We start from the raw sequence: 27,990 nt of genomic DNA, 5'->3' as shown, positions 1-27,990 counted from the left end.
TATTCAAGAACAGGAACAGTGAATGCCTTATCCTTCTGTATCTGTAGTATCAGTGGTTCGCAAAGCTGATAAACCATCAGAATTCCCTGGGACGATTTTACAAAAGGCAGATTCTGGCTCAGGAGACAGGGTGATAATCATCGTCCTATAACACAGAGCCTAGTGATTGGCATAAAGTAAGCAGTCAGAGATGCTATGTACAGTATAGGAGTGAAACTTTTTAAAAGCAATGTGTCCCTAAATCCCAAGGTTACTACCAAAATTATTTTTAACATCTTTATTGGAGTATAATTGCTTTACAATGGTGTGTTAGTTTCTGCTTTACAACAAAATGAATCAGTTATATATATACATATGTTCCTATATCTCTTCCCTCTTGCATCTCCCTCCCTCCCCCCCTCCCTATCCCACCCCTCCAGGCGGTCACAAAGCACCGAGCTGATCTCCCTGTGCTATGCGGCTGCTTCCCACTAGCTATCTACCGTACGTTTGGTAGTGTATATATGTCCATGCCTCTCTCGCGCTTTGTCACAGCTTACCCTTCCCCCTCCCCATATCCTCAAGTCCATTCTCTAGTAGGTCTGTGTCTTTATTCCTGTTTTACCCCTAGGTTCTTCATGACATTTTTTTTCTTAAATTCCATATATATGTGTTAGCATACGGTATTTGTCTCTCTCTTTCTGACTTACTTCACTCTGTATGACAGACTCTAGGTCTATCCACCTCATTACAAATAGCTCATTTTCGTTTCTTTTTATGGCGAGTAATATTCCATTGTATATATGTGCCACATCTTCTTTATCCATTCATCCGATGATGGACACTTAGGTTGTTTCCATCTCCGGGCTATTGTAAATAGAGCTGCAATGAACATTTTGGTACATGACTCTTTTTGAATTATGGTTTTCTCAGGGTATATGCCCAGTAGTGGGATTGCTGGGTCGTATGGTAGTTCTATTTTTAGCTTTTTAAGGAACCTCCATACTGTTCTCCATGGTGGCTGTATCAATTTACATTCCCACCAACAGTGCAAGAGGGTTCCCTTTTCTCCACACCCTCTCCAGCATTTATTGTTTCTAGATTTTTTGATGATGGCCATTCTGACTGGTGTGAGATGATATCTCATTGTAGTTTTGATTTGCATTTCCCTAATGATTAATGATGTTGAGCATTCTTTCACGTGTTTGTTGGCAGTCTGTATGACTACCAAAATTCTTGCAAAATCTTGTAACCTTTAGTTAGACTTTCATCATTTTTATTTGCATTTTTATTTGCATTTTTATTTGCATGTTTACTTAGTCTGTGTGACGTGTTCATTGCCTCACATTTCACAGAGAGGGCAACTATATTGTTTGGCTCTATATTTTTTGTATCAGTTTCAGACAACTACTGAGTAACTTTCAATAACCTATTTATTAAGCATGTGAATTAAAGAACGTGTAAAACACACTCAGGTGATGAAGACATTTTTCTGCTTCTCTGATTTTCTTGTGTGTTTATGGTGGTGGTAAGATACATATTTGCTCACTGAAGGGTTGAGCTTGTCATTGGGACTACTGTGATTGTGCATTACATTCATGTATGAAAGTGACGGACACAGATCTTATTCAACAAAATGTCAAATAATAGAACATGGCATTTGGGGGAATCCTTTTAATTAGACATTTGAGTATTGGTCTTTGGGTTGTCTGGGGGAGAATGACCGGTGGAGGGAAGGTCTACAGTGACATGTAACTTCCTGTCTCGATCCTTAGTCTTCTGCAGCCTCTGGTGCCATCCAGAGGCTCCTCTTGAAGCCTCGCAGCAGAGGTCTAAAAGCCTTCACAAACAGCAAGCAGTGAAGACCCAGGAAATCCTACAGAAATTCCCTCAAGTCAGAGAGGCCTCCTGCCTTCCAGCAAAGTAGAGGATGATTTCCTCCAATCCAAAAATAAAGAGGCATTCTTATTTTTCTGCAGTCTGGTCTTCTGGTGAGTCAGATGCTCCAGGCTCTAGTTAATTAGTATCTCAAGAGACAGCGGGGGCAAAGCCCACAGACGACCGCAGAAACATTCAGTCCCAGCTTCTGAGGCTCGTGTTGGAGGAAGAGGAACTGGAGCAGGAAGGGGTGGTGGGTGGAGAGTTGGGGCTTGTGATACAGTCCTTCTGCTCTGGTCCACAGCTAATCTAAAGGAAATTCCATGCCCTTTATTCACAAGTATTTACAGAAAACTGCGGCAACTAAGCTACAGTTATAGTCAAGTCTGTCGGGAAGGCTGATGTTCAAAATTAGGATTCTGTGGAGGTTCAGTGAGGTGACCAAGAGAAGGACGGGTCTCTGAAAATGAGACAAAAAATTAAAATAATTATATTTTCCCCAAAAAGATAAAAGAAAGCTCTCATCCTATGTACCCCCTAAGGCTTAGTATAATCTTTTTCTAGATTCCAGATATTCTGCCATCTAGGCTACTTCTCTTAGGAAACTCAATCATTCACTGAGCTTTTTGGGAGAGAGACGTTATCATATGACTTTTGTTTTCCTAGCAGGTCACCTAGGGAATTGGCTCCATAAAGTCTGTAACATTTTTTCTAGCACTCGTGACTTCTGGTGATCCAGCAAAGCTGCAGTATCAGTACCACCTAGCAGCCAGTAATTGAGTGTCATACATCCTGACATAGGTTCTGTCTCATTAGAACATTTCTATCCTGGAGGAAATGGAAATCTTCTTATGATCTCACTTTCTATTGTCGCTCTACTGCTATACCTGTCCCCTACCGCCAACACAATTTCCTGCATGGTTTGAACATTTAATACATGGTTAAAACGTGACTCATGATTATATAAAGAAAAGTCAAGCTTTATATTCTTCCTTTTTCCCCTACTGTTCTATTTTCTTCAAAAATACTTTTGTAGACAACTTACCTTAAGGGCTTGGGTCAAATGCAGCATTTGTAAAAACTCCGTATGTTCCTAGGTGGCTAAAGAAGAGAAACACAAGGATGACCTGCCGTATTATGCTTTGTCCTTGACCCCAGTCCTGCACATAGTTCCTGCAGAGACCGTGGATTACCATCCCACCCCTGGAATTCTCTGCTTTTAGTTGGAAAGAGGAATAAAACCAAAGAGATTTTCAAGATCCCACTTAACAGCTCTGGGTAATTTGCGTTGCACTTTATACCCATGTTATTGTTGATGCTTTGGGTACTGAATATTTGCTATGCCCCTGCTGCAGCTTCTTCTTGGTGAATTATAAAATTCCAGCCTTGATACTTGATCACGTGGCAATAGTTTTCAAAGAATGGTAGTACTGCTCCCTATAGACATTTTTTGATTTTCCTAATGATCGAGACTTACTATTGACATTTAAGCAGGGACCATGGGTGCTGGATGTCCTAATATGCTTGGGGCGCAAAAGAATTCTCTTACACACTCCACATAACTTTAGAATAGCTACTCAACGTTCATGGAGGTGAAAAATCTCTGAGCCTGCAACTTAACTGCTTTACATATAAATATTAAATTTTTTGTGCATCTTTTAAAGTGTAATTGCCGTGTGAATTAAGGGAAGATAATAATAGGTTTTCCAACTCTTTACCAGAGTTGTTCCTCATTTAAAAAAATCAGGTTGGTGTTGGCAATGGTTCTGATATTGCTTGAATCACTAACAGAATATTCCTCTCAGTTGACCTTTATGCTGTTGCCTTCATAGTGATTCTATTTGAATGAAGGTACAAGCATCTGATGACCCCATAGCATCTGCTAGTGTAGTGCCTCAGCTCTAGCATTTTATTTCCAAGTCACTTTCCCTTGTATTGCTCCTTTATATTATCATTAGGGCACCTATTGATTTTTTTAAAACACTATGAAGGGCTTCCCTCGTGGCGCAATTGTTGAGAGTCCGCCTGCCGATGCAGGGGACGCGGGTTCGTGCCCTGGCCCGGGAAGATCCCACATGCCGCGGAGCGGCTGGGCCCGTGAGCCATGGCCGCTGAGCCTGCGTGTCCAGAGCCTGTGCTCCACGACGGGAGAGGCCACAGCGGTGAGAGGCCCGCGTACCGTAAAAAAAAAAAAATTATGTATTGCTAGGACATATTATCTGTATATTTTCAGAACTAGTCAAGGGGACATTGCCAAAGATTTGTTTCAAAAAGAGGTCATCTGTATAATCATTCTGACCTACTACAGTGAATTAAAAAGTCAAACTAGAAAAACTTAATCATAAAACATTTCCATCTTACCTTTGAGGGTTCAAGGGGCTTTTTCCTTCATCTGAAATAAGCAAGAAGACACAGAAGATTGGTTTCAGAGTAAAAAATGAGATGAGGGAGAAAGGTCATCAGTGATAGGGATTATTGGGGAGAGTCAGCAGACTGATTTCCAGATGGGCTCATTATAAGAGACGTGTAGGGAACATCCCCTCCCTAAGAGGTGGGACCTGTTTTAGGCTAAATTGAACGTTCAACGATATGTAACTCCAGAGCACGCTCATCTTTCTCCTCTTCCCTTTCAGTAACAACCTCTCCTCCTACCTCTGGTCCCTTCCTTCATCTTCTTCGCTACTCTTGGTGGTTGTTGAGACCATTGGTTCTCGAAACTCATTTCTTTGGCACTGGAGGCCCTCTATCCTTGCATCCTTTGTCACACTCCCTCAGTCATTATTTGGGCAAGCTAAGCGAGTAAGCAAATCCAACCCAACATAACAGTGGATGTTTTTCTCCCCGGATCACATATGTGATTGGGGGCCTCCTGTCTTAATCCAAGCAATGGACTCTGATAGTGGAAACTTTAAACATGGCAGCAGGTCTGTCAATCATCCCATGGGTAGATATAAAAGGAAAAGCATCTCATTCCTAAATACATTTAGAAAATATTAAGTGACATGAAGATGAACAAGTATATTTATTACAGGGCATGACTGAGCCTTCAGTGTAATAATGAAAGTGCACTTTGAATTTGCAGGGGAGGGACACAGTATGCAGCATTTTCCTAGTATTTGACCATAGAATCCTAGAAAGTTTAAAATCAAATTGGGACAGGTCAAGGGAAAATTCCTCATCTCCACAAATGAATTTATTTATTATAAAGATATTGGAGGATGGGTGGCTGCTGGTCCCTCTCCACGGTTCAGAGGGTTCCCTGGAAATGTCTCAAAACTAAAGAAAGAGCTTGGGGAAAATGCAGGAATAGGGTGATTCCTACATGGTAATGGAGATGAGGATTCAGGTCTTAGGAGCTCTCACCTCTGCCTTCGGGATTTGGTTAACCAAGCACGGATGTTGCATGGAGGGACTGGTTGTAGCTTTTTGGTCTTTAAGTAGTGTTACTGTTTGTCTATTGTCCTATTTACTCACTCACAGAAGAGTATATGAGGGAACATTAGAAAACCAGCCTAATGTGATGGTGGCTTTGTGAAGGGAGAGAGCATGAGAATAGGAAACAAGGGGTTCTTCCTCTGAGCAGTTAAAAATAGGTAGGGTGGGAGGGAGGGAGACACAAGAGGGAAGAGATATGGGGATATATGTATATGTATAACTGATTCACTTTATTATAAAGCAGAAACTAACACACCATTCTAAAGCAGTTATACTCCAGTAAAGATGTTAAAAAAAATAGGTGTGGAAATCTCAATTCCATGAGAATGCTGGCAGGTACTTTTAACATAGCCACTTTCTGTTCCTGGATTTGAGCATCCCTGACCCCTCTGATACCCCCACTTACTTTCCATGAGGAAAGATGAAGAGACCCATTAGCTTATTAGAAGAGGATTGGCTTATTATTGGCTTCTCTTGTTGCAGAGCACAGGCTCTAGGCATGCGGGGTTCAGTAGTTGTGGCATATGGGTTCAGTAGTGTGGCGTGCGGGCTCTAGAGCACATGCTCAGTAGTTGTGGTGCATGGGCTTAGTTGCTCCGTGGCATGGGGATCTTCCCGGACCAGTACTCGAACCTGTGTCCCCTGCACTGGCAGGCGGATTCTTAACCACTGTATCACCAGGGAAGCCCCTTGTTTTCTTTTAATGCAAATGTTTTCAGACATGAACTACTGAAGTTGTCGTTTCACTGCCCTGCCCCAAATCACATGAAAGAAGAAAATAAGGAGAATATTCTTTCCTATTTACCTTTTTGTCTGCAACGCTTTCTTAGCAGAGCCAGGAGTAGCCCACCCGTCACTAAACCTGTTGTAGAAGCCACTGCTCCACCAAAATAAGTCAAGGCTTCCTGGATAGTCAATGGCCCCGCTGCAAAATAAACACATGCACGCGTGCAAGACATAAGAAGGGTATTGTGCAGAAGACCATCATTCCCCCAGGAGGTCCCCAAGAACTCTAAGATGTGAGATCAAGTAAGTCATCAAAGGTCCTGGCAGTGCTAACAACCCGGCACAAAAACATCTGGAAGTCATAAACCACTGCAACAGAATGGGATGCACGCAGGGCCTGATTTTCTTCCTAATGCTTAAATATCAAACGTAATTTCCAAAGGAGTCAGGGTAAGGACTCAATAAAAGGAATTAGATGATTAAATGGTAGACACAATAAATGGAAGTTTGGATAAACAAAGTAAACTTTGGGTAATTGCGGGGGGGGGGGGAATTGAACATTTTTATGTGATGAAAAGTAGTTACAACAAGCTGCTAGAGAAAAGAAATGGAAAAAAGGGAGGGGGATGACATAAACCTTACAAACAGATGGAGCTTAATTAAGGAAGATATACTGTATTTTTGGAGGTATATGTTAAACAAAGATCTTCTGAGATAATAAATCAGGATTCTGCACTAAATAACCTTCAGTTTAAAACATTTTGAAACTTCAAGATGTACTACACACAGATTATAAAGAAATGAGAGCATTCATTTCACAAACTGGAGCTTTGAAAAAGGAGTGGTGACTGTTTACACAGAGTCACTGAATTTGATTCCCACTGCTCTGCATGAGGTACAGAGATGCTGTCTGATTCATTGTGAAACAATTATTAAATGCAGGGGAAAACCCAGTGATGGAAAAAGCAACCACTGTCAGAAATACTCAGAGGAGAAACACTGATTTCATTATTTTCCATATCAAAGCGACTTCCTAACCCAGATGAGAAATAAACCTTGGCACGCTGGCACGATAGCTGACCACTGGCCATTCTCTTGGCACACTGTTCTCGCTGAGCCACTAAGTAAACGGCCCTCTGGGCAACGGAAGCTGCAGGTGGATCCATAGCTGAAATTTCCCCGAGGGTTGGAGCAGTTCATCACGATTGGCTCAGTCACGTGTAGCTTGGAGCATTTGACAGCTGCAGAAAAAAAGAAGGCAGGAAAAACAAACATATAGAATGATAGCCAAAGAACTAGGATGGGCACATGGTGGCAATTCAATAAATACCTGCCAGTGGATTGGTCGATCTTACCTACCAAAATACTATTTACAAAATTTTGCTTCTCAAGAATACTGTTGTCCTAAATGTCATTATTACTACCATTGACAATAAGCTGGCATGTCAGCACATATTTCTTAAAATAACAAGTGTTCAGCATAGCTGGCCTCTGGACGATTGAAAGAGGTAGAGACTTCCATACTCGTTAAACTATTTGTCAGGGAATTTCAGGCTATTCTCCTAAATTTGTGGATAGAAAACTAAATATAAGTCAAATTTAACTCAACTCAGGAGACTGAATTTAACTCAGGCAAATGTTATTGAGCAACAGTGACATTTGCAAAGCACTGTGCTGTGCTTCCTAGGGAATACAGTGATGAAGGAGACACAGTGCTTCGTGCAGAGGGCGATAGGTCTTCAAGAGGTATCAGTCATGATTTATCTTTTTATTTAGCTTCCAATTATGAAAATACGGAATATTTACACTGCCACATCATTAACAGAATTGTAACTTATATTTCACAATTCAGATAGCTGGTCTCGTGTTCAGCGTGTGTATTGTTCTAACACGTTTTGGACATTTACATATGTTTCCTCCTTTAGGTCTTTGAGTACCAGGGCACTACCTCGTGACATAAGGAAGGGGAAAAGTTGGTATGCTTCTTGCACATTGCTTCTAATTGGGATTGGTGTGGATTTCATGGAGGAGTTGACACTTGAAGGGGTCATTGGGGTTGGATGGGATTTCGACAGGCATGTACAGTGACTAGCTTGCTGGAAGAGAGCATCAGAACTGCCTGTTCCTTTTCACATTACCTCTGCATGCTGGAGCTCCTGCTGTCCATTGTCCAGAAGGTCTGCATCGGAGAGCACTATCTCCCATGAGTGTGAATCCAGCTTTGCATGCAAAGTGGCAAGTGGTATTCAAACCAAAGTTTCCCAGACGATGCTGACAGGACATTGTTCCTTGCTTTGGAGTGACGAGGGATGGGCATTGCACCTCTACAGTAGGAGCTGATACTATGTCTGTTGTGAGAAAATGTTTCAATTTAGAGCTCCCAATTAGAAGGAGCACAACAGAGTTAAGACTGACATGGGGGGCTTCCCTGGTGGGGCAGTGGTTGAGAGTCCACCTGCCGATGCAGGGGACACGGGTTCGTGCCCTGGTCCGGGAAGATCCCACATGCCGCGGAGCGGCTGGGCCTGTGAGCCATGGCCGCTGAGCCTGCGTGTCCAGAGCCTGTGCTCCACAACGGGAGAGGCCACAACAGTGAGAGGCCCGCGTACCACCAAAAAAAAAAAAAAAGACTGACATGGAATAACTGCCTTCCACTCCTTTCATAATCAGGGAGGTTCTAGCAATAGCTCCTTAAGGAAGTTAAGGAAAACTATTAAAATCAGGTATGGAAAACCAGATGAGAAAAATGATCTAAAATTGTCCTTGGAGAGATGATTCTCCTGGCCAGAAGAAGAAATTGGAGGTGGGGGGGGGGTGGCATCAATGTTACTGATACTAAAAACAAAACAAAACAAAGGCAGAATAATTGGTGCAGAAATATAAGAATTCAGTAGAAAGAGAAATATGTATAGGCCAATTGCTTGCTCAGTGCTGCTTTTTTTTTTGTGGTACGCAGGCCTCTCACTGTTGTGGCCTCTCCCGTTGCGCGGGCTCAGCGGCCATGGCTCACGGGCCCAGCCGCTCTGCGGCATGTGGGATCCTCCCGGACCGGGGCACGAACCCGCGTGCCCTGCATCGGCAGGCTGACTCCCAACCACGGCGCCACCAGGGAAGCCCATCAGTGCTGCTTTATTGGGAGGTGGTATTGTCTTCTGGCCAAAGGCCAGCATGAAATGTGAGGCGTGGATATTGCCACTGGCTGTCACTAACTTGCCACGTGGCAGAGAGATGGCAGTTGACCCCTCTCCACTTCAGTTCCTTGATCTGAAACACTGGACCGGTGACCACACCCCTAGTGCTCTCTCCTGGCGATGAAGCAATGGAAACCATTCAATCAACTCAACAAAGCTCTTTGAGACAAAGAGGCCACAATTACGAAAGATAATCCGTGCTTAAGAATCGGTGTTATCTTTTATTCACAAATGTGAAAAAGTCCTGTCACTCCTTATACATTTTTAAATCCAGGCTGTGTTTCCTAGACCCCAGTAGAAAACCCACTTCATGACAAGAAGTGGAGCTTTCACAATAATAATGATATCATGTGTACCTGTCATATACTAAGAGTGTATATAAGTGTTTGTTATTTTTGTTGAGGAAATTTCCAGAAGAAGAGCTGTCCCGGCAAGTGTATCCTGTTTTACCGTCACAGGTCGGTCGGGGTGCTGTCCATCTTCCAGAAGCTGTGCATTCAACATGGCTGGACCCCTCCAGCTTAAAGCCCTCGTTACAGGAGAAATGGCAGGTGGAGCCAGCAGTGAATTCTCCGTGAGAGTCAGGACAATCCAGGCTTCCCCGCTCTGGGGCAGACAGTTCTGGACACTTGATGGCTGGAGAAGCAAATCAAGAATGTCACAATCTCCAAATTGATTTGGAAGCCCTGTTTTGCACCAAATTTATTCATTTTCAACAAATATTAACTACTTATTGAGCTCCCACTGTGTCAGGTGTTTTGCTAGATAGCAGGCGTTTCACAATGAGCACAGGAGGTCATGAAGTACAAAGGGCAGGGGGAGGGACGGTGGGCTTGCAGAGAGGAGTATAGGAAGAAGTCAAGGATTTAGGCAGTCATCCTCAAGAATTCACAATTTCCTCCTCTTCTCTCTACACCTGCTGCTTTAGAGACCTCAGAGCCTCCCCCCAGCTCTCACTGTCCTATCTGTATAAATGCAGTCCAAGTTTTCACTTCTGTCCTTCCTCCTGCCTGAGGCTCCTTCCGGTTAGATATCCTGCTGTCTCCACAAATTCAACACGTCTAAACCTGCAATGATCATCTTGGGTCCTAAACTACTGTTTCTTCCATTTGGATCCCCAGGCTTTTTTTTTTTTTTTTTTTTAACCACAGTTTCATGGCACAGGAAAGCTCAAAACCTCCTGGTGAAGCTAGATTAGTTCCTGGGAAGTCCCTGAACTGACCTCATGTGTTCTTGCCTCTGGTTCTTGGCTCGCACTGCCCTAAATTTCTTTCAATTTTTACTGAATAAAATCCCACCCATCCTCTAGGATCCAAATGAACACAGCCTCTCTTAAGCCTCTGCTGATCACTGCATCCTGAAGTCTTCTCCTCTGAACGCATCAGTTTTTTCTTTGAACTCATATGCTGTCATATCACATGTCATCTCTTCCCTCTTCTCCTGGATAGAAAGCCCCTAAAACCCAAGAACCATAAATCTTTGTGTCTCCCACAATTCACACTGCAGCATCTCAAGAGGTGGTGCTCAACCACCATATGCCAAGTGGATGTGGAATTTTTAATTTACTATTTCCCAAAAAAACTGTTTTGATAAGTTATTGCAGTTACCTATTTCTCTTAGGATCATGTCTTTCTCCCCACGAAGGTCTCTGACATAAGACTGTTATTTATCAACAAATATTGGATTATTGACAAACTGAGGGACTATTCTTTCTTTAAATCCAAGACTATCTGAAAGCAATGCCTTGGTCAGATAAGGCTCATTTTGCTTAGCTATTTTGCTTTTAAAAAAAAAATCTCTTGAAGTCCTATGTAATGCCTCATGGAAAAGTGAAGTATTGGCTTTTACGTATTGGCCCACGTGCTTTTTGGTGGCAGGCTATTCACTGAAGGATTGTGGATCCTTACTGTGTGAACCCATTCAGACAGCCAAAGTAACAGACTGAATTTCAGTTTAGAACTCTCAAATTTTTGAGTAATTAATAAATCCATACCTCTCAGATCAATTCCACTTATCAAACATTTATTAAACATATCTCTTGGTGTAAGTCATAGACATTAAATCATTTATGAACATTTTCACTAAAATAACTTTTTCAATATCTCCAAGAATTTCATATTTAAACCCAAGAAAATACATAATGTCAATTGCATGAGAGCAGGGACCTTGTCAGCTCTTTTCAACACTGTATCCCAGGCAACAGCGCCTGGCTTAAAGTAGGGGGTCCGAAAATATTTGTCAAATGAACGAATAAGTTAGCACAATTTAATTTGGACTCATGCTAACAAGTATTTTTACATGGTGTGAAAAGAAACAAGAGGAGTTACTATTTTAAAAAATGGATTTAAGTATACAAAGTATACAAAGAGAATTATACAAAGAGTATAATATAGTATACAAAGAGAAAAAAGAGAATTACTACAAAAAAAAAGAGAATTACTACAGCATTAAATCTACTTGGAGGACATTGCTTTGGTCTCAATCTTTTTCTGACAAGGTTATAGATATAGCCTTTTGTAGCTAGGAAAGTCTCTCATCCTTCTTCTGTAAACATGAACCTTGTTGAATCTAAGGACTAACTTGTGTAAGGAAGCATGTTTTCCTGTCTGAGGGGCAGCTTTGGTGAGGTTCATGGAAGCCTAGCCCAGAACGGGCAAGTGGTGGGCACTCAGCAAACATGGGCTGAATTAAATTTGTGGAGCTGTCAAGGAAGTTGTTGGAGTGAAGGGGCCTAGTGCGGATGTAGAGGAAGAGATTTTTACTAAGGAATGACCTCTGTGGCTAACTTTAAAAAGTAGTCATACTCTTGAGCCTCCTCTAAAATTTTACCAAAACCTGAGTCATTACAAGAAGAATAGAAAATGGATAAGGGTTGCTTTTATCACCATACTTAATGCTCTGTGTTTGTGGACTTAAAGGCCGTGCTGCCTACTGGAAAGGTCTTCGTTGATATTTTTCTGTAATCCATGAAGTAGCTGTACATGATTGCCTGTGACTTCATGAACTATTGGGATCATCAGCACTCTATTATTATCTTATGACATATTTAGTTAATTCTCTGTTTCTTTGTATTATCTCTTTTTACTTGAGTTGGATACAGTTTTGTCAAGAATTTTTTGGAAAGAAGATGTATCATAAATAATAAATTTAATTGAGTTGGCTGTTCTAAACTCAAATTTTAAAAATAAAGGCTAGGAATCTTCATGGAGTCAGAGAAATGTTGGGGGAGTGGAGAAATAAAACAGGCCAGAGCTTAGAGGGTACCAGTTTGCTATATTTTAGAACTTGGATGAGCAAGGATGTGGCAGAAGGGCAGAGCTAGGATTGAGATTTGAAACCAGGACCCATCCCTCCCCGTCAAGGTGAGGTTGGTCATTAGCAGTTGGATCCAGCAGCCAAACATGGTCTCCAGAGGGCCAATGACAAAGTGATTGGGAAAACAGTAATCTGTGTCAGGATAGTGGCTCAACAGGTGGTGACATGGGGGACACAGAAACCGGATATAAGCAATTCAGCACTTCTTAGGTTCAGGGAAAGGAATTCAGGTCCTTGCGAGGGGCGGGCAAAGGCTAGGAGGAGACTGGAAAATACAGGCAGAGCTCAGGTCTTAGAGAGACCAGGAAACTGGCATTCTAACTAAAAGGGAAATATCTGTGGACCTACTCAAAAAATGGAACCTCACATTGTGCTGTGAAGCAGGAGACTCAGCATTGCACCTGCCACACCACCCCTCCTTATTTGGTGGCCCTCAAGCCCCTATGATATAGCCCAGGACTCTGAAAAAGACCATGTGAAAAATCAAGGTTCAGTGCTGAAGGGTTAACAATTCATGGACTCAGGCATATGGGCAAAGAAGAGGAACTATGTGCCTAAATCTAGAGAATACATTTAGAGAATGAGGTAGAAACACAGGTACCAAAGCCAGAGCTAATGATCAGGGGCACACAGGGTTGACAGTTCCAAAGCCCATAGTTGACGAAAGCTGCTGCCCTTGGTCAAGTTTGGTTCTAGACACTGGGCAGGGCTAGGCCTGAAGGGCGGTGGGCAAATGCCACCTCGTGTGGAGAAAAGGAGGTGGAAAGGAGTGAGGGGAGGTGGGGGCTTCAGAGATTACAGATTTAACAACCATGTTGATTGCATATATGATTTAAACTTTAGTGAGATGTTTCTTAGGGATTTTTTATTCTTTAGCTTTAAAACAGAATGTGGAAAAACAGAGCTTATGATAGATGCCCATGGAATAAACAAACGAGTGATTGAGAAATAAGTGACGAAGCCCTAATGATATCAGCCATGAATGTTCTAGATTCCTCTGGTGGCTTGTAGTATATCTTTTTAACAGCGGGTGATAGCATTTTATGTCCTTTAGTCTACAGAATTCGTGTCCAGGGAAGAGACCTCAGAGTTGTTGTTTTTTTACATCGTTATTGGAGTATAATCGCTTTAAAATGTTGTGTTAGTTTCTGCTGTGTAGCAAAGTGAATAAGCTGTATGTGTACATATATCCCTATACCCTCTCCCTCTTGCGTCTCCCTCCCACCCTCCCTATCCCACCCCTCTAGGTGGTCACAAAGCACCGAGCTGATCTCCCTGTGCTATGCGGCTGCTTCCCACTAGCTATCTATTTTACATTTGGTAGTGTATATATGTCCATGCCACTCTCTCACCTCATCACAGCCTCCCCTCCCCGCCGTGTCCACATGTCCATTCTGTATGTCTGCGGCTTTATTCCTGTCCTGTCCCTAGGTTCATTAGAACCATTTTTTTTTAAGATTCCATTTATATGTGTTAGCATACGGAGACCTCAGAGTTGATCTTGTCCACTCCTCTCCTTTTGGAATTGAGAAAATCAAGGGTGTGACGTGATTTACATGGTCCATGACTCCATGGAAGAGCAATACAGGTCTTCTTTGGATATTAATCTAGTGCTCATTCCACGAGAAGGAATAAGTATTTAGCTCTTTTCACGAATAGATTTCTATCGACATATTTTCTCATTTGATCCCTCTCATTCTCTCATTTGACCACTCATTTCGGCAACTAGACAAAAGCAGTGGAAAAGAGTAAATTTACAAGTGACTGACCTGGGATTTAGAAACCTGCCACTGTGTGGCAGTGTAGTGTAGTGTTGTGGTAAGAGCTCTGGCCCTGTAATCAGGCTAGACCTGGGCTTGAATCCTAGCTCCTTACTTCCTATCTATTAGATCTCTGCCAGCTATTTAGCTTCCATTTCCTCATCTTTAAAACGGGGAGAGTGACAACCATGTTAAGGATAGTTGTGTGGACTGAATGCAAAAATGCATATGAAATAGCTGGTACTTATTTACACAAGCAATAAAAATGAGCTATTACTGCTGGTATAGTACACAGAACAATGGCAACTTTTGAAAGTAAACGTGAGCTATAAATTAATCAATTCATAAACTTCTATTTTAGAGTATACTATATACTAGGTAGGTGTCAGTCAGATGTTTCGGGGGAATCAAAGACCCTTGCCTTTGAGGATCTACTAATTCCTTGTCAATAGGGCTTGAGCTTGAATAAATTTAACCAGTAAATGATAAGCTTCGATTCAACAGATACTTGTCACACACCTACTTTTTTTTCTGTCTAGTTGCTGCAGGAAATACAAAGGTGAATGCGGCACAGTTGCTGCCCTCAAGGAGCTCCTAATCCATATAGAAGTTGAGCGAGGAGAAACATACACCAATAGTTAAACTGTGAGATCCCTGAGGGGTTGGGATGAAATCACATCCACCCCTGAGTAAGCTCAGTGTCTGGGGCTTAGTAGTGCTCAGCGAAGGTGGATGTGGGAATGAATGAGTAAGAGCGTAGTAGAAAAATTCTTTATGATGAAGTAAAAGTCCCAGTCACATAGCTGAACTTCATCACTTACTAATAGTGTGAATTTCAACAAGTTACGTAATCTCTGAGCCTCTATTTTCTCATCTGTAAAATAGAGACAATACTGCCTGTCCTCATTATTTTAGAATTGTAATAAACATCAAATATCACAGTGACACTAAAACACGTTATAAAACTATGAAATGTTTAAAGTTATTATTATAAGACTATTCAGAGAAGACTTTCCTGGTGGCGCAGTGGTTAAGAATCCATGTGCCAATGTAGGGGACATGGGTTCAAGCCCTGGTCAGGGAAGATCCCACACGCCGCAGAGCAACTAAGCCCGTGCGCCACAACTACTGCCTGAGCTCTAGAGCCCGCGAGCCACAACTACTGATCCTGCGAGCCACAACTACTGAAGCCCGTGCACCTAGAGCCCACACTCTGCAACAAGAGAAGCCACTGCAGTGAGAAGCCCGCGCACCGCGACGAAGAGTAACCCCCATTCGCCATGACTAAAGAATGCCCGTGCGCAGCAATAAAAACCCAATGCAGCAAATAAAGTTATATTAAAAAAAAAAGAATATTCAGAGAGAGAGAGAAAAGCTTTTGGTCTAGATTGTTATGCTTTGTGGAGAAAGCTTCCTTTAGCTTAGGAACAGGTTTACTTGAGAAGTAAAGTATCTACACGGTTACTTGAGAAGCTGTAAGAGAGGATAGACCCGTGGTCCTACCGTCACACGTTGGTGGGGAATCTGTCCAGCGTCCAGATGGAGTACAGTCCAATCTTTCCGGTCCAGATAAAGAGAATCCCTCATCACAGGTGAACTGGCATGTGGTCTTATAACTGGAATCTCCAAGAGGCTGGACACAGGTCTTTGTTCCATTCTGAGGGTTTGGGAGAGGTGCGCAGGTAACGGCTGCCGTGGGCATGGCCGAGGAGGAGACAGGAGGTTGTTTTAGAACACAGCAACTTAAATCAGTGTGTGTGTGTGTGTGTGTGTGTGTGTGTGTGTGTGTGTGTGTGTCCGTCCTTAACATACCGGGGCAGCATGGGGTTAGAAATGATTGTTTGAATTTCATGGTGCTTTGTCACCCGGTAGAAGTCTTGTACGTGTGAAATAGCAGCAGTTGAAGTGGACTGGTATCCTGAAATGCTCACCGCCAAAGAGCTTTAGAGGTGGTTTAAAAGGGAGTTGGTTCTTTGTTGGGAAAGATAGTGATGCAGCTCGTGTTAGTTGCCCCTGGACAGGAGAAGGACTGGCTGCTTCCTTGATACCTTCTTCAGAGATAGACCTAATCACCTTGCCATAAAACAATGACAAGTGATTGGAAATAGGGAAATGGAGTAAAATACTCTTTCCCCTTCCAGAAGTTCCTTCCCCCAACCAAGTGGTGGAAAGAATCTGGGTCCAAAGCCTGCCTCTGTTACTTACTAGCAATGTATCTCTGGACAATAAGCTTTCTGAATCTCAGTTGCTTCATCTATGAAATGGGAGAAAAAACAATCCTTGCCTTGCAGGGATCCTCAGTTATACAAAATAATAAGTTAACTAAATCATAGGCAAAAATTAAATTAAAAACTATTTTAACAGTCATGACACAAAGTAGGCACATAATGTAACTGGCCATCTGCAGATGCTCTTCCCACCAGTCTCATCCTACAATGACCAGCCCCAGATGACACTACTTGTTCACCTATAAAAAACAGTAAATAAGATCTCACGGTGCTTTGCCACAGCTTATCCATGTGGAGTTTGTGGTGCTAGAGGACTTGATTTGGTTGGAGATCATGCTCTGTGACTATTGGCAAGTCACTTAACCTCTCTGAACCTCAATATGTTCACCTTTAACATGTGGAGAATAGCATTAAATAGCTCCCAGGATTTTTACAAGGCTAAAAAGTGAAAACACTCTGTATGCAAATGTTAATGGCTGCCAAGATGTCCCTCAGCCAATTAGTGAAATAAAACTCAGATTAAACGTATTGGCATTAAAAAATGAAGGCTAAAGGCTAAGAGAACGCATGGTGTCGGGTGTTTCTTCTTCACTGTTTGGCCTGATTGGGTAGTGTATGGTTTTAGACCAGAGACAGTGGTGGTGTGGATGAACCTAGGGCCATTTCCACTGATTTGAACTGCTTGAGGTCTTGAGAGCATTTTCTATTTCTCTTTCTCTCTCTTCCCTTCCTCCCTTCTCCTTTCCAGCTACATTTCACCCCCAACCTCCCAATCTCATCCCTTGGTCGAAAGACCTAGTTCTTTTCTGCCACTTGAAAAGTCTTTCTGTATTCAGTGTGGGAGTGGTGGGTAAGGGAGAGCAGGCAAGTCAAGCAGCCTATAAACTGTAAGGACAAATTGGGAGGGTGTTGGTACCATGAGTCCGTTTGCAGCTCTTTTGTGGCCTTGCCTTCTGATAGCTCGGGTGGGGATACAGGGGCAAGGGGGACCTTGCAAAGGGAAATTGAGAACACCCTCTCAAGAGCATTACAACAGCTTGTGAGTGCAAGCCTCGTGGTACCTTCCTGCACAGACCGCATTTGGGTATTTCACTTGATGCTTGCCCGGCAACAAGAGGAGAAAGTTCAGTCAGAGTAAACAAAGAACTAAAAGCGGAAGGGAAGTGGAAGGTCACAGGAAGCCATGGTGAGCGTGAGCCTCCTTCCTGTGAAACACCCACAGATGGGCCAGTGTGGGGCAATGAACTGCAGTCTGTGCCCTGAACAGCCCAGGGTTGTGCGGAAGGGTGCTAAGCATTGTAACACCCTCCTCAGGGACTCCAAGTTCTTCCCCAAAGCTGTGTGGACTTTGTAGTATATTCAGCCTTCAGTGCAGCCCAGGTGACAGCTGAAGAGCCAAGGCCACAAGCCTCACCTTGGTCTCTGCAGACCCAGCTCAGAAGGTGTGCTCATCCCTAGCCCCTGTGGCTTGCCATGCTCTCTTGTGCCTGGGGCTAAAGGACATGCAGTTCTATTGAGTTGGTCAGCCCCTTCGTTCGTTCGTTCGTTCGTTCGTTCACTCACTGTTGACCTAACTTAACAGTAGTGTGTACGTGTGTGTGCATGTGTGTGCTTGTGTGTGACCTGAATAGCAAGTGGTTTCCTTTTTATTAAAAACATGTTTCTGCCTGCTTTCACTCCTGCTGGAAGTGGGTACGAAGTGAAAAGCAAAGGCAAACAATGCAGAATTGGCTGGTATTTTACCTACCTAATTTTCTTATTAAAATTGTATATATATGCATCATAAAAATACTAATCACATGGAAGAAAAAGTGGGAAAATATTGGAAGAATTCATACAAGAAGGGAGAAACATAACCAGTGCCTGTTTTAGGGTTGGGTATTTGGGGGAGGTATTTAATAGGATTTTTTTGTTTCTCTATTTCCTTATTTTTCTGTAGCTTTTATAAATAAAAATGTTATTTTTTAAAAAGCAGTATTTGCCATAAATATAAGTAAATAATTGGATACACGGAGTAGAAAAAGGAATGGGGAGTATAAAAAGCGTACATCTGTCCTTCAGTTCCTAAACGCAGATGATTAAAACCAGTTCTACTCCACACAATAACTGCCTTTACTTTATATCAAGTGTAATGCAGACAAATATGCTTATGCTGAATATATATATACTTTGCTTCCTCTGAGAGTCCTGTTGACCTTTTGCATGTACAGATTAGTTTCTTCCTCTTTTCATCAGTCTTCACTTTATCCCAAGTGGATTTCTCCAGTCTTAACACAGATCTTGGAGGATGTTTGCAGCCAGGCACCTGTAAATTCTGCCCCTCCCATTCCACTATTAAACCCGGGAGCTACCCCCCATTCCACCACTGTACTCCGTGGTTCCTAGGAGCAAAGAGCCAGGTCAGTCTTGGAACAGCCATCCTGAGGCTAGCTCTTCCCTCTGGCCTTCTTTCCAGATACTATCTTCAGCCAAGGGAGAACAGTCCACCTGGTTCATGATAGGAGCCTTCATGTCCTGGGAAAGGCCCCAGGACAGAGCTGGCACCAGGCCACCATCACACCCCCCTGCCACCTTCCTGTTGCCAGACATCCTGTCGCTTGTGGTACCTGCCTAGCCCCTGAAGGCATTTGCATTTTGGATCCCTGGGTTACGTGATGACAGTGTTTATTCATTTTCCAGTCCATGTCAAGTTTCTGTCCCCTAGACAGTTACCACCTTTAAAATACAGCTTTTTAAAATAAGCCTACAGTTTATTTCCAAGACACTGGGAAGAATTCATTTTACCTTGGCATTCTGGAAAAGGAGCATTCCAGTTCCCCGTATCCAAGCATTGCAGCACACTTGCTCCCACCAGGAGAAAGCCCTCATCACAGGTGAAGCTGCAGGTCGACTGGTACCTAAAGGCACCAAAGGGATGGGAGCAGTTCACCTGGGCCTTGTTTGAGGCTGGAAGATACTGGCACTGCAACGCTAAGGAGTGAGGAAGTGAGAAAGTAAGGGAGTGAGGAAAGTAATAAACAAGTACTCATTGATTTCCACCCCTTAACTCTTTCTAGTGCCAACAAGAGGGATTTCTGAATTGGGCATGTTTAACCTGGAGGACGAGAAAAGTGTCATATAATCCCAATGCCACATGAAGGACTTCAGGAGGAAATGTTGAGCCATCGTTAAGCATTTGGCAATATGTATTCATAGTTTTAAAAGTATCGTACTTTTGGACCCAAGAATCTATGCTAAGTATGTAACAAGATGCATATCAAAAATCAGTTCAGAGAATTTTTATCATGATATTATTTGTGAGAGCAAAATATCAAAAATGAACATAAATGCCACTAATTAGAGGCCGAAAATTAACTATCGTGGATCCATGAAAGGAATATGATATATTTCACCTTGGAAAGATATGGGAGGTGTCTCAATGCACAATGTCAAGTGAAAAAGCAGGATAAAAATTATATACACGCCATGATCTCAATCATATAATGCAGATGGCCATAAATGGAGAGAACACATGTATTCTATATATATTAAGTCTTTTCTCATTTTTAAAAGGGGAGCAATAGTTTTAACTACCTCATGGAGTTCGACTAAAATGCTCAATAAATATTATCTAGTATTATTATTACTAATAGCAGTAGTAGCAGCAGTAGTAGTAGCAGTAGTAGCAGTAGTCTTAAAACCATTATAGCTATGCATCAGATGCAGACCTTGAATGTCAGAGTGGAAAACGCTAGGAAGGCCTACCAGGGGAGTTATTGAAACCACATATCTAGATGCTTAAGAGAACAGTCAATTCTCTCTTTTGGGTGATTAGACATTTACCTGACTGGAGACAAGAATGTCTCCAGTGACCCCTAAAGACCCTCTCCTTTTAAGCATGTCAAAGGGCTCTCTGTGTCTTTGTCTCTCAGACAGTACCTTCCCAGTACATCCCATTCCCCTCGCTAAGCGTCACCATCACGTTGTATGATGATCTATTCCTCTACTGCCTCACTTTTTTTTTCAATTTTTTAACTGTAGTAAAATACACATAGCATAAAACTTATCTTTTACCACTTAACCATTTCTAAGTGTACATTCCAGTGGGATTAAGTACATTTTTGTGCAACTATCACCACCATCCATCTTCAGAACATTTAACAGCAACTACCTATTCCTCCTCTAGGCCCCAGCAACAGCCATTCCACTTTCTGTCTCAGTGATTCTGACTACTCTAAGTACCTCCTATATGTGGAATCATTCAGTACTTGTCTTTGTGTGATTGGCTTACTACACTCAGCATAATGTCCTTGAGGTTCATCCACGTTGTAGCATATGTCAGAATTTCCTTCCTTTTTAAGGCTGAATAATATTCCATTGTATGTATGTATATACCACGTTTTTCTTATCCATTCATCTCTGATGGACACTTGGGTTGCTTCCACATTTTAACTGTTATGAATAATGCTGCTATGAACATGGGTGTATACATCTCTCTTCAAGACACTACTTTCAAACCACTGCCTCATTTTAAAATCAGGTATACTTAGACCCAGGGTTCACATAAATTGCTTGGGATCTCACATGAAATGCCAATATTTTCATTCCTGGGACATAAATTCTGTGTGGGGTACCTCTTGTAAAAAAAAAAAAATCTTCGTGATTTCCCTATATCTCAGTTCTTCAAGAGCAAAATATTGAGAACATGAACTATTTAAAGGAGATCACTTTGTAAAATCAGATCAGAGACATATGATTTACAAGGTAATGTTATGATCATTATTTTACCTACATTTGTAAAGCTCATAGCAGTTTTTTAAATAAATGTATTATTTTATTTTATTTATTTTTGGCTGCGTTGGGTCTTCGTTGCTGTGCGCAGCCTTTCTTTAGCTGCAACGAGCGGGGGCTACTCTTCGTTGTGGAGCATGGGCTCTAGGCGCCCAGGCTTCAGTAGTTGTGGTGTGCGGGCTCAGTAGTTGTGGCTTGTGGGCTCTAGAGCGCAGGCTCAGTAGTTGTGGCTCACAGATTTAGTTACTCTGTGGCATGTGGGATCTTCCCGGACTAGAAATGGAACCTGTGTCCCCTGCATTGGCAGATGGACTCTTAACCACTGTGCCACAAGGGAAGTCCCTCGTAGCATTTTTTAGCTTGCATTTACGCACACTAATCCACAACCACTAGTGAGGCGGGTAAGGGAGATAATAGTACTCTTATTTTGCAGGTGACACTGAGTTTTAGAGAGACCAAAAGCTTGTTGCCAGGAAATGACAGAACTGGACTAAATGTCTTGTCATTACCCTTCCACTGTTCCATGCTGTTCCTCATGCATAATTCCTTCCTCCCAGCCCCCCCTCCTTCATGCCAACTCACGACATCCATGTCAGTCCATGCAGCCCTCGCCTTGCGTTTCAGGATACTGTGATGAACACATGCCTAAGACTGCCCTCACTCACCACTTCATCCCGAGTGGCCACACAAAGGGCCTGGCACATAATAGAGTCTTAGTGAATGTTTGAATAATAAATGAATGACAGAACTAAATGCACATGCTGATGCCTTTAAGAAGCTGAGAAGCAGGGAAGCAACGTTATGCTATCACAGTACCTTGACAGACTGGGGCTGGCGCTGTCCACTGTCCCAAATCAGCACATCGAACTGTGTCAGCTCCTCTCAGTGTGAAACCCTTAGCACAGTGAAAGCTACAGTTGCTGTTGTACTGAAATGCTCTCGAAGACAGGGAGCAATCCATGCTTCCGTGGACAGGACTCTCCAGAGGCTCACAGGCAATGGCTAAATGGAGAAAGTGATTGTCTGATACTGGGCAGTAGAAGGGCTCAATTCTTTCTCAGAAGAGCCCCTTGAGAGATGCTCCATCTTTTCGACCCACATCGTCAGTACATGCAGAACCCTAAATCCTCCTTTTTCGAAAACAGGTATCTGCCGGGAACACCTTGCCATGCCTCTGTTTACCTGGATCACTCACCTGCCCTTCAAGTCTCAGCTTAGACTTCACTTTCCTTAAGAAGCCTTCCCTGCCCACCCCAGCTTGGGCTAGAAGCTCTTCCAGTGTGCTCCCACAGCCCCTGTTCTTGAGCTGTTCATGCATTATTGTAATTCTGCCCCTCCCCTTAGACGGCAATCTCCTTGAGGCTGGTGTCATTCATCCAGAGTTTTATTCCCAGAGCCTGGCAGTGTTTCGGACATTGAAGGTGCTCTTTAGATATTTATTGGCAATATTTGTGAAATTGGATCAGGAAGGAGGAGATATAGAACAGACTGGACTTTTAAGGAAAAAGCTGGAACAACATACCTTATTGTTGGCACTCTAATACTGAGCCCTATAAAATGATCCTGAAAGAGCCTCGTCTCTTGAACACAGGATGTCATCCTAATCAGACTTCAATTGCCAAGTGAGTGCAGCCCAAGGTCAGTTCCTGAGCACAATTAAGCCCCAAGTGACCTCAGTTCTGATAAAGACTGGCTTCCTCCTGCTTTTCCTTGACAAAGCATGTCATCTCCAGGATACTTCTGGAGTTTATCAGAGTATAAAGATTACCTGTACACTCTGACCTTAGACCTCTGTTTTTTACAGAATCAGGGCATTTAAGAACAAAAGACCCTCTAGTGTTTCTCTCTTACTTGGCAGATGAGAAAAGTGAGGTTCAGAAATTTTAAATGACATCCCTAAGGTCTTATATGTAGACAGTAGTAGAGCTGGGTTTATAATCCAGGTCTCCCGGGAATTCCCTAATCCAACATTTAATTTCCCCCATATCCTAGTCCCCATTTTTGCTTTATAAGGTGAAGGTGTGAGGCAATTACACAGAATTCAGTTTTGTGGTATTAGCTAACTGCCTAGAATTGTGTCACGACCTCTTTTTCAATGCAGCGTTCCTTTGATCCTTCGTCAAAGGCTACCACTGAGGGCTATGATGAGCAATCTCTCTCTGTGTCCTGACAGCCACTCTTCTGACTCCATCTGAAGTATAGGAAGGACACTGACCCACAGCTTCTATACACCAATGAGGCAGGGAGGGAAAAAAAGAGGCAGAAACAAAGGCTCTCTGCGAGGTACATTATACAAGCTATTTAATTGTATACTTTTTATATACTTCATCCTCATTGAAGCTCCTTGCAACCCGTAGCTCATTTCATGGAGGAGAAAACCATGCCTCCCGGACGCTGAACAACCTGTTTCAGTGCCAGAGCCTGGAGGAGGTCATCCTGATGTTAAGAGCCCTTGATCTTTCCACTGTGCTGTGACTCCTTCCCGGTGCACTGGGGGCTGCTAATGAAAAATCCTACCCTCGAAGGTTGGCAAGGGTGCAGTCCCTCAGCCAGGGCCAGTGCAGCAGAGTGTGTCCCAGCCCCTCACTCGATGGTCAGGTTCACATTCAAATTTGTAGCTGGAGCCATTGCAAAGGCAGTGAGGGGATGGACACAGTCCAGGGTTCCTTTGCTAGGGGCTTCCGGGAGCTGACGCTGCGTAGCCGGAGAGAACAACCAAGGACAGAGAGAAAGGTACTAAGGAAGGAGAAAAACCATGCCCACAGCTAGAGAGCAATGGTGAATCCATCTCTGGAAATCCAGGTGGCGCTAGGAATCTGTAAGGTTCAGGAGACCCTAGTGATGTTTGTCCAGACTTGTATGTAGTACCAGGCTTCAGGGTGACCTAAATCTCTTTAAAATAAAAGACTCCTTCAAGCTTTTTCTAATGTCCTTTATTCCCTTTACTGCTATAAACCTGTCCTGGTAGGTCTTCTAGTGTCTACTTACAGATGTAGATGCTATCCTTTCCCTCTTACGTGAAATTTATGAATGAGGTCGTTCTGAAATTGCTTGAGGGCAGTGAGTTTTGGGGAAAGGAGGACTTTTAAATTTTGTTTAAAATAAGTAGTAAAATCAGCCTCTTTTTTTTTTCTAGAGCCTGACACTCTTTTCCTATCCCAGATGAACACAATCTAGCAGAGTGGTAGGTCAAAGGAGAGTCAAGTTGTGGTGATTCAGGCCAGTTTCTCCATAAGCTAGCCAGTTTCATCTGTGCTCCCATCCAGAACCATTTGCAGTGGACATTATACATCCCCAACTGCCTGAAACTCACCTTGACACACTGGAGCTGGGGCTGTCCACACCCCCGAGGCTGTGCACTGCACCACCTCTGGCCCAACTAATGCAAATCCCTCTTCGCAACTGAAGCTGCAGCTGGACCGGTGCTGGAATGCTTTTGCAGAGTGGAGACAGGTCATGCTTCCTTGCTCAGGAGACTTCAGGGGTGGGCACTGGACAGCTAAAAACAACCACAGAATAATGGCATGAGACCTTAGATTATGCCTAGCACCTTGGAAGCTTTGAGATGCTGCAACAGCTGTCTGCATCTTCCCAAAGTGTCAGGCAGGTGAAGAACTTTGGTGGTTAAATGGTACTTTCAATAGCTGTTTAGAAAGATCCAAGCATCCTTTTGTTGTTTACTTTTTAAAGAAGCAAGGTAAAGTGATCAAATTTATAATACCCAACCCCTAAATCATTATTGTACTCTGTTCACTTTGCAATTAACAAAGGGAGAAGGACCCTTTTGTATTGCTTTTGCCTGAGAATCAAGAGCTAAACTGACTACCTCACTCCACAGATACAAAATCATGAAAATTAAAATTAGTGTTACTCTGGTTGACGGGTAATAGTCATCAGCAGAATTTCCCATCTAACGTAGATCCCCATCCTTTCCCTTGTCTTTTAAATGGGGGAAGCTTGTTCTCCCCTCTGAAATTCTAGTTGTGAGTGAAGATGGAAAGAACTGGGTGTACATACCTACACACTGTGGAGGCGTATTCGTCCAGATTCCAGAAGCCAAACATTCCAACTCGCTGGGTCCATTCAGCGTGTACCCTTCAGCGCAGTGGAAGCTGCACTGTGTGTTGAAAGGGAAGTTTCCCAGAGGGTGACTGCAGTTCATGAGCATGTGTTGAGGGAGGTCAAATTCGCTACACTCTGTGACTGTGGGGACGAAATATTGATTTCTTTCTTTGCGGGTGGAAAGACAATATCAGGTTTGCTAAAAGCTGAGCTGTTTGTATAACCCACCTAAACCAATCTCCCTGGACTTCTAACCCAACCTGTTCATCTTTAGCTTTGTATTGGTTGCATCTTGGGAAATAATCATTCTTTCACTGGTTTTTATTCCCAACAAGCAAAATTAGCCTGAAAGAGTTCTCTTTGTTTTACTGCCTTTTCATTTCCCTTTTACCTTTTGAGATTTGGGGAGGAAGTGCTCTCTCTAAGAATAAAGTGTTTTAACCCAGAGTGTGTGTCTCTGACAGCTTGAGTGAGGCAGACCGACAGATGGTCGAGAGAGGCCCTAGGACTGGCCTTTACTCACTGGAGCAACTCCAACATGATTTTCTCCCTGGCATCGCCTCTATCACGAGACCAAGGACCACAATACTATCAACAACATAGTGGCCTCACCGTATTCACATTCTGGCCCATAGAATCCAGGGTAACAGGAGCAGGTGTAGTTTCCGATGGTCTCAATGCACTCTCCTTGCTTGCTGCAGGACATATCCTGGCAGGAGGCTGCATGGATACAGAAGGGTCAGGGTCATGGGCATTCCCAGGCGGTGTGAAGAAAAGCTGGACTCATTCCAAGTCACAGACTCGGTCCCACTTGGGTAAGCTTGATCTAGCCAGACAACAGAAAAACCACAGCATCCCCTGGAGAGCCAGCTTGTTCCCTGTGAAGGACACTGTCGGAGCCTGCTGGAGCATTCCCTGGCTTCTATTTGAGGCTGCATTTAGTGTTGCCTGAAGAGGGGTTGCCATGTGCGGACACAGAGGGACAAATAGAGCCACCAATGCATGTGTAGACAGTGAAACTCCTCTGTGTGGTACAAAATAGTTGTGGCTTTTGACTAAGAGCGTTCATAGAGTTGTATTATTATGGAAACTCCTATGACAGATATCACAGCATGGAGGTTAGGAACCAGGGGTGGCAGGGGTCATGCATATATAGTCAGAATCCACGCTCCACTCCCTAATATTATGTGGCGTCAGGCAAGTTACTTCTTTGAGCCCAACCTGCCCACTGTTAGGGCCAAAGCTCTTCCACCTTTGATCTAAGTCTATGCCCGACACCACACGGCAGAGGAGCAGAGGATCTGAATGAGATGTTTAAGACCTACTCATGGTCAAGGACAAATGACCTTATGGGGAGCTGTGTCACAAGTCTAAATATGCCAGATTTAGATGGTACAGAGATGACTGGCCTGCCAGGCCCTCCTCACTAAGGCTATGCCACTTGGGTGACAGCACAGAGAAGGGGCAGATTTTCTTTCCTGTAAGAGACATGTTGAGGGTGTATGCACTATGCCCTTGGAGGTAGATTAGTATTAGAATTGATACCATGAAAGCACTGAGAGTGTTTTTATCGGTGAGGTCATAGCTGGGAGCACGGTCTGTGGCTGGACTCTTTTCTGGTGGTGTTTCCTAAGCCCAGCCAACCATTGGTCTACATTGGGGTCTATCACAAGAGGAAATCCGTATGTCACATAGCAGGTTGTGCTACTTGGTCTCTATATTCCCTCTTAACCCTGAGATACTGTAGCTCTATAAGCCATGCAGTGTTCTACAGCAGGAAGTTCTGATGGCAGCCAGTGAGTTTGGTGAAGCTGCACTGAACCACTGGGAAGGGTTCCAGGTAAAGAGAAGATGCAGGAAGCAACAGGAGTTCCTAAATAGAAGTTCGGTCCATGTCTTCCACCCTATTCACCTTGACCCACCAGTGCCTTATAGTAATACCTGCCTGCCCTATGCTCTCAGAGCATAAAAATTTTGTTCTAACTGTAGCTTCCTCAGGGTCTCAGAACAGCCAGTTTCAGGGTTTCCAGGCAGGTTAGTAACTTGTCTATTTCTTGGATCTCCAGGAAAGAACATAATGGTGATTCAATGAATCAACCTTTTTTTGTTTTCCTTGACACCTTGTTCTGAGATCTAAGAAATCCTGACATTAGGGAATTATTCCAGCTTGGTTTTTTTGTTGCAGTGGAGTGTACCTATCTATTTCTCATCTATCTCCCACAGAGGACTGATGGTTCCCTACATTCTTTACATCTTGGATGGCAAAATGGCAATCAATGCCTAGAGTATTGTACTACTGGAGGTGGAAGCCAACTGCGTTCGGGTGAAATTGTACCCATTAGTGATGCCTGCCATTGTTGCAGGCTAGAGGAGTGGCCAGTAATTTGCAATCTCGTTTCTTCCTTGCAAGCTCTATGGAGGAAGACTGTCTTGCAGAAATGGAGGCTGAAGTTTGAGTGGGGAGGGGAAGCAGTGGCATACTGGAACATCTCGTGGCAGCCAAGATAATCTGATCAGGACAGTTGGAGGGAGGCATAGCCCAGGAAGGGCAGGGAGCTGACTGAGAGAGCAGTAGGATGAGCTAACACTCTCGTAATGTCCGTCCTGGCCTATAAAGAACAGGTCATTATTTTATTTATTAAATAT

The 27,990-nt window shown here is 43.2% G+C and overlaps 1 protein-coding gene across 3 annotated transcripts in view; it reads right to left on the bottom strand.

Moving 5' to 3' along the window:
- Window positions 1-1,648: 1,648 nt before the first annotated feature.
- The window catches only part of SELP (selectin P), a 42,184-nt gene continuing 15,842 nt past the window's right edge, over window positions 1,649-27,990 (bottom strand). The window contains exons 4-16 of one of the 3 annotated variants that reach the window (XM_079915290.1): window positions 25,957-26,064; window positions 25,300-25,485; window positions 24,596-24,781; window positions 22,099-22,284; window positions 19,297-19,482; window positions 15,788-15,973; window positions 9,660-9,845; window positions 8,157-8,366; window positions 7,074-7,259; window positions 6,098-6,217; window positions 4,219-4,249; window positions 2,903-2,958; window positions 1,649-2,317 (exon numbers count right to left, since the gene is read on the bottom strand). In XM_079915290.1, coding sequence (XP_079771416.1) covers window positions 2,904-2,958; window positions 4,219-4,249; window positions 6,098-6,217; window positions 7,074-7,259; window positions 8,157-8,366; window positions 9,660-9,845; window positions 15,788-15,973; window positions 19,297-19,482; window positions 22,099-22,284; window positions 24,596-24,781; window positions 25,300-25,485; window positions 25,957-26,064 — 1,826 coding nt within the window. In that variant the 3' untranslated portion in view covers window positions 1,649-2,317; window position 2,903. Of the gene's footprint in view, window positions 2,318-2,902; window positions 2,959-4,218; window positions 4,250-6,097; window positions 6,218-7,056; window positions 7,260-8,156; window positions 8,367-9,659; window positions 9,846-15,787; window positions 15,974-19,296; window positions 19,483-22,098; window positions 22,285-24,595; window positions 24,782-25,299; window positions 25,486-25,956; window positions 26,065-27,990 lie in introns of those variants that run through there. The other 2 variants (XM_079915291.1, XR_013827391.1) reach the window with 2 other exon arrangements.

Source organism: Stenella coeruleoalba (assembly GCF_951394435.1).
Source record: "Stenella coeruleoalba genome assembly, chromosome: 1".
In the NCBI taxonomy this organism is placed as follows: domain Eukaryota; kingdom Metazoa; phylum Chordata; class Mammalia; order Artiodactyla; family Delphinidae; genus Stenella; species Stenella coeruleoalba.
This window is presented reverse-complemented; position numbering and strand designations above follow the sequence as displayed.